Source organism: Amblyomma americanum, chromosome 5 (assembly GCF_052857255.1).
Source record: "Amblyomma americanum isolate KBUSLIRL-KWMA chromosome 5, ASM5285725v1, whole genome shotgun sequence".
NCBI classification, from domain to species: Eukaryota; Metazoa; Arthropoda; class Arachnida; order Ixodida; family Ixodidae; genus Amblyomma; species Amblyomma americanum.
Window position 1 is genome coordinate 90,229,499 of NC_135501.1, and position 17,743 is coordinate 90,247,241.

The 17,743-nt window shown below is 48.1% G+C and overlaps 1 protein-coding gene and 1 pseudogene across 1 annotated transcript in view; both read right to left on the reverse strand.

Moving 5' to 3' along the window:
* Nucleotides 1–646: 646 nt before the first annotated feature.
* Nucleotides 647–17,743, reverse strand: part of LOC144134873 (uncharacterized) — a 38,311-nt gene continuing 21,214 nt past the window's right edge. Inside the window, exons 3-5 of the mRNA XM_077667686.1 lie at nt 10,948–11,051; nt 2,980–3,063; nt 647–947 (exon numbers count right to left, since the gene is read on the reverse strand). Of these exons, the coding sequence (XP_077523812.1) occupies nt 802–947; nt 2,980–3,063; nt 10,948–11,051 (334 nt within the window). The 3' untranslated portion in view covers nt 647–801. The remainder of the gene's footprint in view (nt 948–2,979; nt 3,064–10,947; nt 11,052–17,743) is intronic.
* Nucleotides 15,313–16,812, reverse strand: LOC144133639 (uncharacterized; annotated as a pseudogene).

Genomic DNA, 17,743 nt, shown 5'->3' on the forward strand with positions numbered 1-17,743 from the left:
GTATAAAAGAGCGTGTAGTGCCCATATTAGACCCTTGCACGACGAAATGCTGCTTTCTCTTCTTCCTGCCGATCGGACAACACGCTTCATTGCTGTCTAATGTACCTGCTGCGGCCGGTGTCAAACCTCGCCATACTTGCGGCAATCTCCTCTTTGAAAACCTACCAATTGTAAACGACTCCTAATTAGGGCCACCTCGCTCACCACAATGGCGCTTTGCCGCCATGAAGGTTCGACAAGAAGGAGTCGTCGCATTTTCGAATAAAGGAGCAAAACCTCTTTCTGAACTTGTCTCTCTCACATTCTTTTATTCCCGAAAAGCAAGGAATTCGAGATAAGAAAAAATATCGTGAAGTCGACACAAATACGATCTGCGCTACAACTTCGTGTTATAGTTATATGCCTGAAGGTTCGTCGATTTTTTTTTCTTCCTTAAATCTTGATTCTTAATGAACGATATCTTTATCAAATGTAAAATCAATGAAAATCCCCCATCTGCTCTTACCCATTTGTGCAAAAAAAAAACAATCTCGTCTACGTCGCGCCATTCAGGAATGGTCAATCACCTAGCCTCTCCTGCCTCACAAATTGTAGACTGTGCTCTTTTACTTTATCAGCTTAAAAATAGAGTTTGGAGAGTTTCACATAGAGAAAGACGGAGAGTAAACTTTATTTAGCCTTTGAAAATTTAGATGGATGGTTTGCTCAAGTCCGGGAAACCACTGTCGAAGGCACCTCTCCAAGCCTGTCCTATCAGCCATGAATAAAGATCCTTTTCTGGATAGTAAGAGAAAAGGATCTTTATTTTTCAAGTTTCGTGCAGCCGGTGTCGAAAACTTCCTCGTATATGCCTGTATCGTTGCAGGCGTCATAGAAACCCTTCGAACAGTTGTTTGACATACCGGTGCAGGCAGCAGGAGGGGTGAGGAGCGCCATACACCATATTTCTGTAATATAAAAAGCGTGCATGCGTCCTCTAAAAAACTTTTGCCAGCCTGTTTGCTTAAAATCATATCATAGCCCACTGTAGCATTTTGAGGGGATGCAGGGGGTCTGCATATAAGAGCAGGCCACATTATTTTCAATCTTTCTTGAAGTGTTTTGCAGAACCACGAAGCGTCTCTATAGTTTTTGGTATTTTGGCACATCTAGATGTAGGTTGCTTATTCTATTCTATTGCCTTCAGGGGCGAAGAGCCTCTGTATGAATAAGCGATAATGTGATGAAAATGCAATTACACTGAACATAAACAGCCAACTTTTTTCCCTGAGACTAAGAAAGACTATTTTATATTGAAAGCATTGAAGATATGCCTTTGAAAATTAGGAATCTCTCGGGTTTTGTATAAAAGTACGTGCTCATTCAAGCTTAGCCGCCATTCCACTGCAGGCGCCTTATCCTTTGCTCGTTAGAAGCAGTATGGACATTTCAAACATTTAGAGAGTGTTATCTTTTTAGTACAAAAATGTGACTGACAAGCGTTTACCAAAGTCAATATACACAAATATTTGTATGAAAACCTCAAAACACAAATAAACACGTAATGTCAATAAATACTGCTTCATAAGATTACAGTAAAACGTAAATACTTCGAATGGCGGCAAAAACTGAAAACGTATTTCGCTTTCCTCATTCTGTTATATGCTTGCTTGGTAACTGTACAATTGCGCCATACACATAAGGTATTTTAAGGCTGCAGTTGGCTGCAATTGGCGAGTAACAAAAGATTTGCACAAGTGCGGGATCACTGGAGAGGTGGATTTGTAACGTGTGGCGCTGCGATAAGGAGATATCCAGTTTGTTTGGACAGCAGAGTTTAGGGTAGTCAAGGAGACGGCCACATGACGTGCGAGGATGTTTTTTTATGAAAACCTAGGTTTTTTACCTAAGCGGTATGGTTTGTAGAATAGTGTAAAATTTTGGTGTAATATTTGGTGTAAAACATTGGTTGCATCCGCGCCAATGAAATATAGCTGTGATAAAATAAATAGGCTAGCCTGGAAAAGTTGTGATTGGGTGCTGCAGAAAGCAATAAAACCAGCAGATATACGAGGCATTTTGGGCGTGGTGTATGTGTCAGGTTACAATGGAGCCATCAATCATATTTAACTTCCACGAACTTTCCTACAAAATAAGACATCACTGCACACGACGATCGGCCTATAAAATTGTGTTGCGGAAAGATACGCTCCGGCTAGCGCAAGGCTCATCCCAGCAGCACTCGTACGATTTTTAAGTTATGCGCTTGAAAAATGCTGATTCAGGCCAACATCTCGCTAGCTGCAAACATGGAAAAATCGCGGGTTTATTTCTAACGCCACATTCACGAACCGCAGTGCTGTACGTTGTCATTCCGCTGCTCTGGTCGTCTGCCACTTGTGCTAAGTTGTTTACTTGCCTCTATATCATCATTTTGCCCCCCGCCTTCTCCCACTCTTGGCTGGAATTCGCAACATGAAGTTTTCCAAATTCCTGTACTTTTAAGCCACCTAACGTCCAAGGTACTTCCGTGGAAACTCAGGATTTAATCTCAGGTCTGAACAGTGGAAAGCGCATTCCTTAACGATTTCTCTCAACGTGCTAACATTATAAATGTACTGAATAAAGCATAAATCTAGCTAGTGCTATTGCTTGCTCTGCAACGATTCTTGGCGCTTTTCAACTGTTCAGGCTAAATTTGCGATATCTGCTTCGAAATGTAGTTAGCATATACCTTTTCAAAGATTCGAGCCGATGTTGCTCAGAAAAGCTTCAAAACGCTTTATACTAGTGATGACCTGTGCGCATACGTGTATCATCTCACGCGCCGTTGTTTTGCTCCGCAAGCAGGCACAGAGCTGTCTTTGTAAAACTTTGCATAAAGCGTTGATAAAAGTCTTCAATCGTTGAGGCAATTTTGAAAAAAAAAAACATTACAACAACCAGAAATAGAGAGCCTTCTAGTGCCATCAATTTTGTTTCACCGTATGTTGCACGTACCTCCGCCTATGCCGGGCAGACGCAGAACTGAGCAGTTTTCATAATCAGAGAAAACGAGTGTGTAGTTCCTCGGGTGCCATTCTTCTGTTAGTTTGGGAAAGAATAACGAGAGCACAATCTTGAATAACATTTCATAGGCAAAACAAAGACAGATTCTCAGTATGCAGCAATAGGAGCATTGTTTTTAAAGTTACGTATTTATGTCTTTAATAACTTCTGGAGTATAAATGAAGCAGCCTCAGTACACGTCTTAAATTGTATCCAAACGAAGAAACAAACGCTGCGCCTGATCCTCAAGGTAGAAAAAATCTCAGCTCATTAGCCGCTATGGTTCACCGTAATAAAAAGCTAGTAGCTTGTGCGTATTGCTGAAGCATAACTTTGGCAGTAACTTTAAACGGATAGCAGCACCTTTCTCACTAACAAGCAGGCGATCACAGTTTGTTGTCTGAAAAGATCGCGATCGGCAAAATAATAGCCATTCATAAATCTTGCCTTCCATTTAACGTTGCAGGCATCCCTTCTGTTTCCTAATATTTAGGTACGTTAATTCTTTGCTCGTAACATTGCACAGCAATTGTTGTTTTCATGCTAATATTCCTGAACATTTTTATCGATTAATTGCATAGCTGCATATAGTACGAATCTAAGTGAAGGTGAAGCCATGTTGTTGGTGTAGATATTTGTCGCAGACATCACTTAATGGTTGCAGGAGCAATATTTGAGCGCTAATAAAGGTTTTAGGCGCCGCTAGTGATTTCTGTGAAAAAAGTTTCTTTCTTAATACCATATTTCGAAGGTCAAGACAAAGCCATTGAACTTGAACTTGGTAATTAAACACAAACCTTCACTATTCATTTTATACAGGTAAACAGACAAGTGTGCACAAAGCATCTTGGTGGTCACTGATTTCTCACAAGGTGTCCTGTAATCAGCGCTGTTAGATTTTATTTGGAGCTCGTGACGCTCTCCGCCATACGACAACCCGGGTTAGAACAAAAGCATGGTACACTTTTAGCTAGTGGCTAATTGCAAATGGAATGATCAGCCTTATATATATATAATTATTTTGGCATTGCTTTTCATGTACAAAGAGGCCAGAATCAGCTGCCTATTTCCTTGGGCAGGCTAACACCTCCTTTGAGAATATTTGAAATTTCTTCCGAAGATTTAAACTGCACTCCCGAAACCGACGTTTTTTAAAATGCGCCATGCTATGCCGCCAGGCTAGGGCCCACGCTTGGCTTCAACTTTACTGTGGAACAAACTGCGCGGTGGCTTTTATTCCTTCAACATGTGTCACTTCACGTTTTGAAAGCTTTGTTTTGCATGCGCATTTTTATTCAATTTTTATTTGGCATGGCATTACCTGGCTGACAAGTAATAGCCACTGTTAGAACTTCTACATTGACGGATGTCGATCTCATCATCATTTTAAAGTTCGAGTGGAGCTGCGCCTCTCGCAACGCAGCGCTTTGTTTTCATTTTAAACAACGTTTCGTTTTTTTCTCTCGCGGTCGTCTTGGCTCAGTTCCTTCAGTCGTCCATGCAACAGCAGGTAGACCCTAGGGTTCATCACATGGTGCCTAAACCCAGCGCCCTCACACTTCCCCACCCTAAGCGAAGCAAGCCAGATGATTAATAAAGTAGACAGTCCGAGCCTGCGTCAGAGGCCAAGAGGTCTCCTGCTGTAAACATGGAACTCTATCTACGGCGATGATAAATCCTGCAAATATTGGTAGTAATATTGCCGAAGCAGAGGAGGAGCTGAGACGAGAACCAGAATTTATTAGTCGCGAGATATACTTTCTCCACAAGACTGAAGCGTTGCACGAGCAGATAAACAACCTAGATGAGAAGATCTTCGAGGGGACTCCGGATGAATTTGATTTGATCGCAGGCGATTCGTTAGACGCTGCTACGGTTGTGAAAACAAAAGCGAAACTCCGGACCCAAATGTCTACGTAAACATCGCGTCGAGTCGACGAGCCGCGGACGCCCCAAGCGAAGATCGAGGTGACCGTAAGGCTGGTCAAGATTTTTAACTCAGTTCAGATTAAGATGCAAGCTTAGCCATGGAGACAAGTTTAACTACTTGAATACGCCCCTGACTACAACAGCGTCAGCGTTCGCGGGCGTTCAGCCGACTACCGACTGTTACAAGGACGTCATCGAGTTGCTTCAGAGGTGTTTCATCGATTACCGAGCCTGCAAAGTCTGCTGGACCTAAAACACAAAAACTTTCACCATCCGACGTTCTTCCGCTGCGCAAATAAATGACGTGCGCAGTCTAAAAGCACTAGGAATAATTTCAGCCACGTATTGTTCCATGCTGCGGCACATTTTACTGAGAACAGTTCTTTCTGACATGGTACCGCGTTTTTGTGGCCTGACCAATCACAAGGCATAAACACACCGGCTGTCTTCTTCAACGCAACACTCTTCTACACAGGGTTTGACAGAGGCGGAGCTGGATCTTCGAGTTCTGTTGGCTTTTTTTCGGACGTGAACTGGAATGCATTGATGTGGTGGCGGAACACACAGCGCTGAGTCGTCGGTAGTTTGTAAACTCGCCAGAGGCTTGGAAACCAGCATTCTGGCGCAATCCGCCGACAGCTTGAGCCCTACAAACAACCAGTGTGAGCCATCTGAAAGGACGTTTTTTTCTGTTAACCGCCCGAGCAATTATCGGAGAACTGAGACTCACCTCACATGACTGTAGCAAAAAAGAAAAGATTTGCTGAAAAATAACGGCCGGTGGTTCCGCTGTTTAAAGTAAGGTCACCTTACCCGGAACTGAAAAAGTTATATAACTTGTACTAAATGTGCACGACGGCACGCACTATCCATATGTAGTGCTCAGAAACCTCCTACCGACTCTAAGAACGTTATATCAGCGCATGTCAACCTTGTACCTAGACAATCCGCATTTACAGTGCTCCAACAGACTTTGAAGTTTAACAGCTCAGGATTTACTGCATATGGTCGCTACCAATTTCTACATTGCGGGACCCAAAGGAGTTTTATGCCTGCAGGCATATCGCGCAAAGTGGGTTGCGGTCTTATTGAAGAAAACTACGTGACAGTGGCTGTGTTTGTCGGGAATCGAGGGAAACGAAGCATGAAAATAGTTCGTCCAAGAGCTTCTTATTGTAGGATAGGCACTCAAAATGTATACAGTACCCAGTAAGCAAATTTCTTCTCCTCCCGAAGAGATCGTACGGGAGGTGGAACTAATGGGTTTAGCCGCCAAGTTTATTTCACCTTCAGGCTTTCAAGTAGAGTCGGTCTTTATTCTTTCTGGATCTGATTATATTTGGGATATTGTGACCGGCAGAGTGAAATCTCTCATGGGAAAAACGATGGCCATAGAAACAAGACAAGGCTAGACAGTTGAAGGCCTACTCTCTTGCTCAATACATGTCACTCATTGTAGCAGTGTGATATGTCCACGCACTTCCTGCGAATATGAGGAAATCCGTCGTGCACTCACTGGTTTTTCGGAGCTGGGGAGCATTGGGCTCAAGGAAAACGGTTCACAAGCGACAACCCAAGTGTAAAATTTAGTTCGCGGAATTTGAACGGAACATTATGAAGACCGAAGGTCGTTATGTTGTAGCTTTGTAATGGAAAGCGCGCGTAGAGTAAGCCAATAATCCTTTTTTTAGCAAACAATTCTGTAACGATTTCCTCCGGAAACTGAACGGCGACAACGAGTTGATGGAAACATTGAACCACGCCATTTGAGGTTCTTTGAAGATGGCCATGCCGACAAAGTGTCGCTGGCGGGAAACAGGACTCTTCTGACAGGCAGCATTGTCTTCCTCATTGTGCGGTCATTGGCGAGCATCGATATTCAACCCAAAGTCCCCAGTGTGTTCGAAGCCTGTTCACACGAGAGGAGTGCGATATCGTTGAACGAGAATCTGGTGGCAGGTCCTAATTAAAATTCCAATGTTGTAGCGCTGATGCTTCGATTCCGACAGTACAAGCCCTGACAGCCGACGTCGAGAAGACCATTCTTAAGATAGCGTTCCGACACGAAGACAAGGATGCACTACGTTTTCTTTGGGTGAAAACATCACCAAAAAGTGATGAACATCTGCCAGAGCAATACACTTGGCCAAGACGGCTTTCCTCCTCCAAGACTCTATGTACAGTCTGCGTCATCCTTGTGTAGAGCGCTGGAGCAGTGTGGTCCGTGCACTAAAAACTAAAATTAGAAAGCAGCTCATGGTTTCCAAGCGCAGCACACTTTGACGCCTTGCTTGCAAGTCTATGGAGGTCTACTTTTAAGCACGCGCTAGTCCTAAATTGTAGAAGCTGCGGCAAGATGTCAGTTTTTTTCTGCGGGAGTGTGCGCCGCTGGAGGGCTCTACACAAGGGTGATGCAGACCGTACACGGACGACCTCATCAGAGGTGCAACTGCTAGAGACGCCCTTTGAATGCAGGAAGAAATTATCGACAATTTTTGGGATGGGTGTATGAACATTCGAAAATTGATATCTAACGAGCCTGGCGTAACAGCTCTCTTAAAAAAGAAAATGACGCTAGAGGAAAAGGCATCTGTTTCCCATCAGAAAATTCCAAGCTATTGGTACTCGTCTGGAACACTGTGACAGACACGTTCTCACCGAACCGGCTCACCGAAGCGGTTCGCTCTTCTGGCTTTCAGCAAAATGAACGACCCGTTAGGGTTCTTTTCACCGTTTTCTACGAGCGAAGATTTCTTTAAAAACACCTATGCAAGGCGCACCTTGATTGGAAGGATATGCTACCACCACCTCTTCACAAATTTAGCGTTACTAGGTTTCTGGTTGCCGGCATAGAAGGTAGCATAGAGCTTCGTACTTTTGCGGGCACAAGTCCGAGATATACAGTGCTGCAGCGTACGTGTGCATACAAGAAGTTATAAGACTCACAAACGTCCTGCTTTCGAAGGAAGGAGTTGCACTACTGAAACCTATAACTCTGGCGTAGATATTACCGCCTTGTTAACAACCTGATGAACAAGCAAAAAGCGATTGTACCACATTCGGCAGCAGAGATTGAGAAAGCGGAGCGCCACAAAGTTCAGAAAGAGCAGCAGACCCATTTTGAAGCCGAGGAAGACTGGGTGAGAAAGAAAGCCCCATTTTCCCCAGAAAGTTCTGAGAGGCAACTTATGTTGTATTTTCACAACGAAAATCTGCTGCGAGTCCTGGGCGAGTGAAAAAACACAAATGTTACGCCTGGAGCACGGCATCAAATCCTTTTGACGAAGAACTATTTTTTCAGATAGATAAATGAACAGGCACACGAGCAGGTTTGTCACTCTGGCGTTTGAAATATTTTAACATAAGTGCGTGAAGGTACTGGATTCCTCATGCGCACCAGCTGCTTAAGAAGGTTATCCGATGATGTTACATCTGGCAACCACTGCCAGCAGAGCCGTTTCAACAGTTAACACGTCCACTGTTCACCTACCGCATGAACCAGTCTTCTCCTCTCTTTGTTACAGGAGTCGACCTTGTTGACTTGTGTGCATCAAGCGTGCCGACCATGAGATCGTGTGCGTTGCACAATTTACATGTGCCGTGACAAAAGCTGTCCATATGTGACTTGCTGGAGATTAGCAATAGAGAACTTCCTGTATGCTGTACAAAAATTTGTTTATAGACGCTGGCTTTGTGAGACAATGTACAGCGATAACGCACGGACCCTTCTGAGATTTGCTAAAGAGGTCAAAATGCTATTGGAGATAGTTCAACATCCTGATGTTCACGCGAACTTCGCGGCTGATCATGTTCAAAGGCAGCTTAACTGCCCAAATTCTGCCTGATGGAGTAGAGCCTATAAACTTCTCGTGTGTTCAGTGGAAATGCCTCTAAAATTGTTTGAAATGCATTCACTCAATATTACTGCACTGAGTACATTTCTCAATGAAATTGTGGCGATAATCAGTTCTCGCCCCCTGACGTGCGCTTTTAATGAAGCTGAGGAGCTTTATACGCTGTCCCCGACCTGTGTTCTGGTTGCTTGACGGCTGACTGCGCTTCCATCCTTTCCAGCGTCATCTGCACCGAACTGTTCTCCAGCCAAATTTAGAAGGCTTTGGCAAGAGCAGGATATTGAGCTGCAAGTTTTTTGGTCACTTTTGTTAAAAGAGTACCTGCGCGAAAACATAAACTTTGGAACTGACGAGGGAACGCAACCCGGCCTGTTGAAGCCTGAAACAATAATGCTTTTCAGTAAATGACAACGTCCGAGACTTCTCTGGTTTCTTGCAAGAATTGGAGGCCTTCATCGTGGGCGCGATGACAAAATTCGCTCTTGCTCCCTGCGGTTGCATCGGGGACCGTGGTCAATCATCTCATCCAGCGCCAGCGCCATGGAGGTTAGCTATTCTCATTTTGAGGCGATCAGAATATTGCTATTTCATCGACGGATGACGATGTAGCCATCATTAGCAAAATTCGCCTTAATCTGCGCCTATTGCGCAGCAGAGCTTCATCTTCATAAAGTAAGAAAGAACGCTTCGTTCCTTTCTATTGCGGCCGTCTTGGAAGCGCTCCTTTGAGGCATTCGTGAAAGAACACGTGGACACTGAGGCTCTACACATACACATTCCGTTAATTCTTTGTCTTTTTTCGAGAGTCCCATGTGGCGTGCTCCAGGATCTGGTAGAGATCGTGTTCTCCAGATATTTATTTGACTTCGTGAATAATTTATATTGAAATGGTGGCGGGGAAACAGTGAAAAAAAAAGTTCGTGACATTTACCACACAGAATTTTACCCTAAATGCCATTACCATGAGGCTTGCAACCTAATGTCTACAAGGGTACAAAGTATGGACCTAATGGCCTTTGACCGCCTAGATTTTGACCTAATTGACTTTAATACAAAGGCCTTTTAACTGACGCTTTTTACTCTAAATACATACCCTTGAGGAACTTTACTGCAAAGGCCTTTAACGTAAAAGCATTAACCCTGAAGGCATTTACATTGATGGCCTTCACCTAGATGCCCCCTTCACCCAAGTGAAGGCCTGCCAAGTGTACGCACCTGGGCTCACGGCTTACGGTGTAAACACCTGGCAGTTTTTCCACAAGACTGTGGGCAGGTGCACCTCGTGCCACAAAGCAGGCTTCAGGGATTTAAATATGCTCGGAGTCAGAAAATGCGCCCTCTGCTGCTACCGCACTATGACCAGCCTCACCTCTGTAGGATGATGTACCTAATTCTTTCATATTGCGCTCAGGTCGTATTACGACCATAACGTTAAGCAGCGTATAATGAAATAAATTCCTAAATTAACTTCCTAGGAATAATTTCCTACAAATCATGCCTTTGAGAAATGCAGTGAAAAATTTGAAAACCGTGAGCTTAAAAACAGGGACCGGACGAGTGGGAGGAAGACATACTATCCGTACAAAGCGCTACTTAGAGCACTTTATTTTTAGAAAGAACAAGGAGAAGGTAGTGCAATTCTATTGCACACTACGCGCAGAGGAGACGAAAAACGCTTAGTGCAGACTGCACTTAGAAGGGGGAAGGAAAAGAAAATTTGGAAAACCCAGAATGCGCATCAACAAGCGCAAGATATTGCTCTTTTAAAAAATTCAGATTCCTTCTTTGCCAAGGTAGCATAATACGCACTGACACACTGCTACTTGTGCGCAACCTTCTTGGCAAACACCTTCATTATTTTTTGTCCGATAATGTCCTCTGTTCTTGTGTCATTCGCGTTTACCAGTTGAGATGTGTATTTCCATTGTGTACAGTGGAGTGCCAGATTTCTCTTATGTGTCACCTGTTGGCATTCTCACTCAAGGTGTCTTAGCCTCTTACGTGAGACAGTCGGGACATTGCCTCTTTAAGAGTCTGAGAAAGAATTAATGTTTTACAGAGCATTAGTAAGAGCAATAAGGGTTGCGGCATTAATAGTTTTGTCTGTATATATGAATAAAAGCTCATAACTTCATACCTGCTGTCTTGCTTGCTTGAAAACTGTTATATATTTCGCCTCCACATTCTGACTTGTTGTCGACAGGGGATTTGTAAAATTTTCCAATGTATTCAGTTTTCCACCTGCAAAACAAAAGAAACAGAACGGTAACTTTTGTTCTAGTTTTGTGTATAAAATATTGCGCAAACGCCGTTTTTTTGCAACTTAGACTAAAAAAATACCGGCTGCGGTAATTCAGTGGTTCAGACGCTTGTCTACTCAGCCAGAATACCCGGGTTTGAACACGGCTGCGGCGGCAGCGTTTCAATGAAGGCGAAACTCAAAACGCGCCCGTATGCTCTACCATGTCAGTGTACGTTAAAGATCCCCAGGTGGTCGAAATCATTCCTTAGACCTCCACTACGGCACTTCTCTCGTCCTTTCTTCTTACAATCTCTCCTTTATCACTTCCCATGTGAGGAAGTTACTGCGTCATTTCTTTTCCTCAAAAACAAATTTTCTTTTTCAAATAAATAAGGTTACATGGCATTTTCACTTGGATTGGATTGGGTTGGAGCAAACTTTATTTGTGCCTGCAGTTGGGCGCTCGCGCGCCCCGACGAGGGCCTACGTCGTCTGCGAGGTTGCCGTTACTCGGCGCGGGTCTCCGCTCGCCGTTGCCGGCTCGCTGGGTCCCTGCCTTTCGAGCGCCCCGAGGACCTGCTGGACGGCCCATAGCTGTTGGTCTTGGTCGTTGCTCTTCGCGGCTGCCTCCAGCCGCGGCGGGATTGTTCTTGATCTTGCTTCCTTTGGATTTTTGATGCTGTCCCACAAGATGTGCATGTGATCTGCCGTCTCCCTCCGGCAGGCACTACACGTATCGGTCGGGTACGTCTCGGGGTACGTGCGATGCATCAGTCCCGGGCTCGGTAGCGATCCGGTCTGGAGCTGTCTCAGTAGTACCGCCTCCGCTCGACTCAGCCTCGGGTGCGGGGGTGGGAGAGTCCTGTGAGCCAAGTGGCAGGCCTTCGTGATTTCGTTGAAGTCCGTCATGCGGTCCTTGGCTCCGGACCACGTCGGACGGTGTGTTGCCGGGACGCGGTTGGTTAGCGCTCGAGTCGATGAGTGTGCCGTCTCATTGTGGTTCTCACTGCGTTCCGACGCGTCGCCCGCGTGCGCCGGAAACCACTTGATTCTTACTCTTCTGTCTTGCAGTTTGGTCGTTCGTAGTACGCGCTCGGCCTCCCTGCAGACTTGGCCTTTGGCGAAGTTGCGCACCGCCTGTCTCGAGTCACTCAGCACCGTGTAGCAGTCTGCGTCGGCGATGGCCACCTCCTCCGCTTGTTCCGCTCCGGCTCTTCTCACGCTCGCTGCCGTCCTCGTGGCGCCGGTCGACGCCTCTGTGAGGACCGCTGCGAAGGCGTTCCGTTGGCATTCGGCCGCGTCCACGTACCGCGCGTGCTCGTCGTTGGTGTGCAGGTCGATGAGAGCCTTGGCCCCGCCGCTCTTCTTCCCTTGTTAAACTCGGGGTTCATGTTCTTGGGTATGGGGTCGATTCTGGTCTGGCGTCAGACCTCTTCGGGGACGGGGAGCTTCATCTCCGCCTCGTTCGAGTGTCCTATTCCCAGGTCGTCCAGTGTCTTCCTCCCGGCTTTGGTCGTGGACAGCCGCTCCAGTTCAGAGGTCCGTTGCGCTTCGGCCATTTCTTCGAGCGGGTTGTGCATCCCGAGTTGTAAGAGCCGGGTCGTGCTCGTGGACTCGCACAGAGCCTGCGCCGTCTTGTACGCTCTTCTGATGATTAGATTGATTTTGTTGCGTTCGTGTTGCGGCCATCTGTGGTAGGCTGCAACGTACGCGACGTGGCTGATGAGGCTCTCCTCTCTCATGCCAGCCTTCCGGGAAGTGACTCTTTTGAGGAGTCGCATAGCGTTGGCCGCTTTTGCCGTGAGACGGGCGATGGTTTCGCCGTTTCTTCCATGCTTTTCGATGACCATGACTAGGATCCTGATTTTACTGAGCTCAGGAATCACGTTGCCGGATTTGGTTACGATTCTGATTTTTTCGCATTCGCGTTGTCTAATCTTGCCTCTGCCATTGTTGGTAGGTGGGAGTATGAGGAGCTCCGATTTTCTCGGCGAACATCTCAGTCCAGTGCCTTCCAGCTGGTCTTCTATCGCGTCAACGGCGGCTTGCAGCGCTCCCTCGATGTGGGTGTCGCTGTCGCCGGTCACCCACAGTGTGATATCGTCCGCGTAGATGGTGTGCCTGACGTCTTCGATGTCCGCGAGCTTCTCGGCCACTCCGATCATTACCAGGTTGAAGAGCATCGGCGAAATGACCGATCCCTGGGGTGCGCCGGTGCTCCCGAGCTCCTTCTCTTGCGTTTGTAGGTCGCCTGCTCGTAGCTCTGCGGTCCTGTCCGTGAGGAAGTCCTTGATGCAGTTGTGGGATCTTTCGCCCACGTTGAGCTTAGAGACTTGGGACAGAATCGCCGAGGGTTTCACATTATCGAAGGCGCTCTTTAGGTCGAGCCCAAAGATTGCCTTTTGTCGTGGGCGCTGCCGCCATCGTCAATGATTTGGTATTTGAGCTGCAGCATCGCGTCCTGCGTGTTTAGGTACTGTCTGAAACCGATCACCGTGGCCGGGTACAGCCCTTCTCGTTCCATGTAGTCTTGCCACCTGTTGAGCAGGACGTGCTCCAGCACCTTGTCCACGCAGGACGTGAACGAGATGGGCCAGAGGTTGTCCGTGTCCGGTGGCTTCCCCGGCTTGTGTATCAGGATAGTCTTGGCTGTCTTCCACTGCTTTGGTAGCGCGGCCGCTCTCCAGCACTTGTTGAAGTATTTTGCGAGGTTCTCAATCGAGCCGTCGTCGAGGTTCTTGAGCGCCTTGTTTGTGACGAGGTCCGGGCCAGCTGCCGACCGGCTGTTGAGGTCCTGCCGGGCCGCGCGGACCTCCTCGACGTCGATGTCACGATCGAGCTTCGCGTTTGGTAGGCCGCCGTACTGCGCGTGTTGTTCGGTGGGTGTAGCGGGCAGGTATTTGTCACTAATGCGCCTGGTGACTTCGTCGGCGCCGTGTACCGAGACCGCCCGATGTATGAGCTTGGCGAGACTGTCCCTTTGGTGCGACTTGGTCTTGGTTTCGTCGAGCAGGTGCCGCAGCAGGTTCCACGTCTTCCCGCTACGCATCTGCCCGTCTGCCCCGTTGCAGATCTCGTTCCACTGTTGCGTGCATAGCGTGCGGCAGTGCTCCTCGATCGCTCGGTTGACCTCCGCCACCTTCTTTCTGAGTCTGCGGTTGAGCCGTTGTTTCTTCCAGCGACCTAGCATCGACTGCTTGGCTTCGATGAGATGCGCTAGCCGGCTGTCTACTTTATCAATCGCCGCGTCCGTTTCAATTTCTTTGGTCGCGTCGCCTACGCTCTTGGTGATTTCGGCCGTCCACGACTCTGTCTTCGATCTCGTCGTCAGCGTCTGTCTTCTAGCTTCTAGCGTCTCGGAAGGCATCCCAGTCTATTCATCTGTGTGTTTTGATGCTGGTGTCGTTGTGTTCCGGTATGCTGAGTTCCACGATGGTGCGGTCGCTGCCGAGGTCGGTTCCCGTGTTTCTCCGGATGATCGCGCCTCGGACGTCATTCTTGACGAGCGTGAGATCCGGAGTGTTGTCCCGGGACAGAGAGTTACCGATTCTCGTCGGATGCGTCGAGTCCGTGATGAGGGTGAAGTCGAGTTCCTTAGCGTCTTGGTACAGGTCGCGGCCCTTTGCTGTGTACTTGTTGTAGCCCCAGTCTGGGTTCATCGCGTTGAAGTCGCCGCAGACGATCAGCGTGTTGCGGCTTGCTGCGGTGCTGGCTCTGTGCAGTATTGTATTGAATCTCTGTTTTCTCTACGATGGGTTGCTGTAGATGTTGAGCAGAAATATGCTTCCTATTCTCTTTTTGCCCGGGATGATTTCGGTGAGTGTGTGCTCGATCTTGATATTGATTTGCAGCTCGTGCTCAACGAATGTGAGTCCCTTCCTGACCAGGGTGCACAGGCCTCTCCCGTCGGGCTGGCCCTTGTGCACTCTGTAGCCGGGGAGGGACGGTGCGTCGGTGAGTGTTTCTTGTAATAGGATCACGTCCGGCTTGCGCGCGGCTTGTGCGATGTGCTGTTAGAGGACTGCCTCCTTTCTTCCGAGGCCACGACAGTTCCACTGCGACGCTCTTAAGCCTGCTACTGTTTTTGCGTTGGCGGCCATGATTGCGTTGGTGTGTACGTGATTCCCTGGTTGGGTGGATGTTGCGCGAAGAGGGGCGCAAACGTCGGGTGGCTCACTATCGGCTGTAGGTTCTTTTCGATGTAGGCGAATCTGTTCGTGTTCTCGGCTTGGTAGGTCTCCATTGTTTGTTTCATTGCTGTCACTGCTGCCATGTTCGCCGCGAATAATTGTTCGAGTTTGGTGAATCTCGCTTCGAATTTCGCCTCGGGGTTGTCGATTCGATCGTTTTCTGTTTGCTTGCGCGTGGCCTCGACGGCTCGCTTCTTCGGTGCCGGTTCCTCTACGGCTGTCTCCTGGGTGTTCATGGTAGTTTCGTCGGTCTTGCTTGTGCTTGGCGTGGGAGTCTGTAGAGGCTCGTTGTTGCATAGCAGCAACTTACGGATCTCGGCGATCGCTCTCGTGAGGCTGTTGATGGTCGTTCGCAGCGCCGCGTTCTCTTGTCTTTAGGTCTCGTTGGCTTCTCGCACCTTGTTAATATCGTCTTTCTTCGTAGCTTCGGTGATTTTCTGCGCGTTTCTTATATTGTTCCCTTTAGCTGCGTCGACCCAGCTGACTCGCTCACGTGATGGTGACCTTTTCCTACTGAGGCTTCTCTTGCAGCAGCTGCTGTCTACGGATTTTGGCGCGCGGTTTTCTGGTGGAGTCCTTGAATTTCCCGCAGCTGGCGGCTTGTCGAGTGGCGGCAAATCGCTCTCCGAGAGCAGCTGGCGTTTGGCCTGTCGACGCTCTCATTGTCGCTTGCGCACTACGTAGGGGATCTTGTATTTCGCCTTGCACGTTCAGCCTCCGGTCGGGAGTTCGTCCCCGCACAACTTACATTTTGGGGTACAGTGATGGTCTTCTTGTTGGCGAGTCCTCAGGCCAGGCACGTCTTGATTGTGGGGGTCGGGCACACGTCCTTTCGGTGTCCCACTCGGCCGCACTGCTGGCAAACGTCGATCTGCTTTCTGTAGAGGCGGCACGGTATCAGGGTGACTCCGTATCGGACGAAGTTCGGTTCCTTGGGTCCCTGGAACACCACGATCGCGGTGGTCATGCTGCCGATCCTCTTTGTGCCCACTGCTAGCGGGTTTCTCTCGTTGACGATGTTCCTATCTAGCTCGGCGGTGCTCGCGTCAATGGGGATGCCTCTGATGACGCCCTTTACGGTGTCGTGAGGAGCCGTGCGATATGCGCTGACCTCGTAGGGTTTGCCTTGAATATAGATTTCCTGGATTTTAGCGTACCTTGCCGCGTTGTCTTCGTTCAGTGTACTGACGATCATGATGTTCTGTTGCGTGTTGGGGCAGATGGTGACCGCGGCGCTTTCCTCGCCCGTGATCTTTGCCGCGGCGAGTATGGTCGCAGCGACGATGGTGGTGCCGGTCTTGACGATGTCCAGTCCCCCTCTGGGTCTGACGACTATCTTGCTCTCTTCCAGTGGCATGGCTGGCATGCGTGCTGCATTGATGGCCGAGGCTCTGACGTTCATGTTGAATTTCGATTTCGAGCTTGTTTGACTCCCGCCGGGTCCGTCGGGCTCGCCGCTGTCGGGGGTTCGCTGGCGCAGCCTCGACATGCGTTCCCTCGCGAGCTTCCACCCGGCGTCGTTGTGGTATTCCTCTGGTGATATCTCTTTTCTTTGAACTTGAACGCACATTTGGTTGCCCACGATCATTGTTGTCGTAGCGGACGCCTCCATCTCGGAGCTGACGAGCGGCCGCCGCCGAGGAGTACGGCAGGCGGCGACCGGTGCGACGATGTTGGGCCTAGCGTCCGCAGGGAAAGCCTAGGCCTAGCACTCCTTCACACGGCGGCGGTAGAAAAAGTCACAAAATTTGGCGAAGAAAAACGCACCTCTAGGGTCAGCTGCTATCGGTCGATGCCGCTTGCATTCACGGACACATTTGTGCAAGGAAAACTTTGTTTCGAGGTAATGAGCACTTCGTAATTGGTTAGCAATGACAGAGCCGATGTGAACACGTCTGCTCACCTCGGCGATCGCAGCGCCCCCCCCCCCGCATTTTCATTTCTACAATCATATAACCACACCCCCATCTGTCATTCAATAAACCCTCAATCAATAACCTTGGCAAAAATAGGGTTTTTTAAAAGACACCGCCTCTATCATTAGGGCGCATTTCAAAAAGCGTCACGTTATCTGTTGTGGGGCACCTTCCCTTATCCTGGCAAATATTTATAATGCTTCCCTTTCTCAGACTTGCTCTATAATCGTGTGCTTGGGCTACTCAGCGGAGATCCTAAAATATTTTTCGACAACAGCGCATTCACAAGGGACGCGGCGAAACGTGGCTATTTAGGGCTGTGTCAACGTGCTGTTTTGTGATCATGGTGCAGATAAAGAGCTCTCAAATATAAGCATGACCGGGTATTGCTGCATATCAATGCTGCAACGTATTGTGCTTAGTCTTCGTTAGAATAGCCCAACTCCATAAGCAGAAACGATTCTGCTCATTGTGAAAACTTTTGTCTCAAGTTTTTGATTTGACACCAGTGGCGCCGCAAGAAAAAACACGTATATGAAGGCTACACATGCATGTGCAGCTTTATAAAAAAGAAATACACAGCCC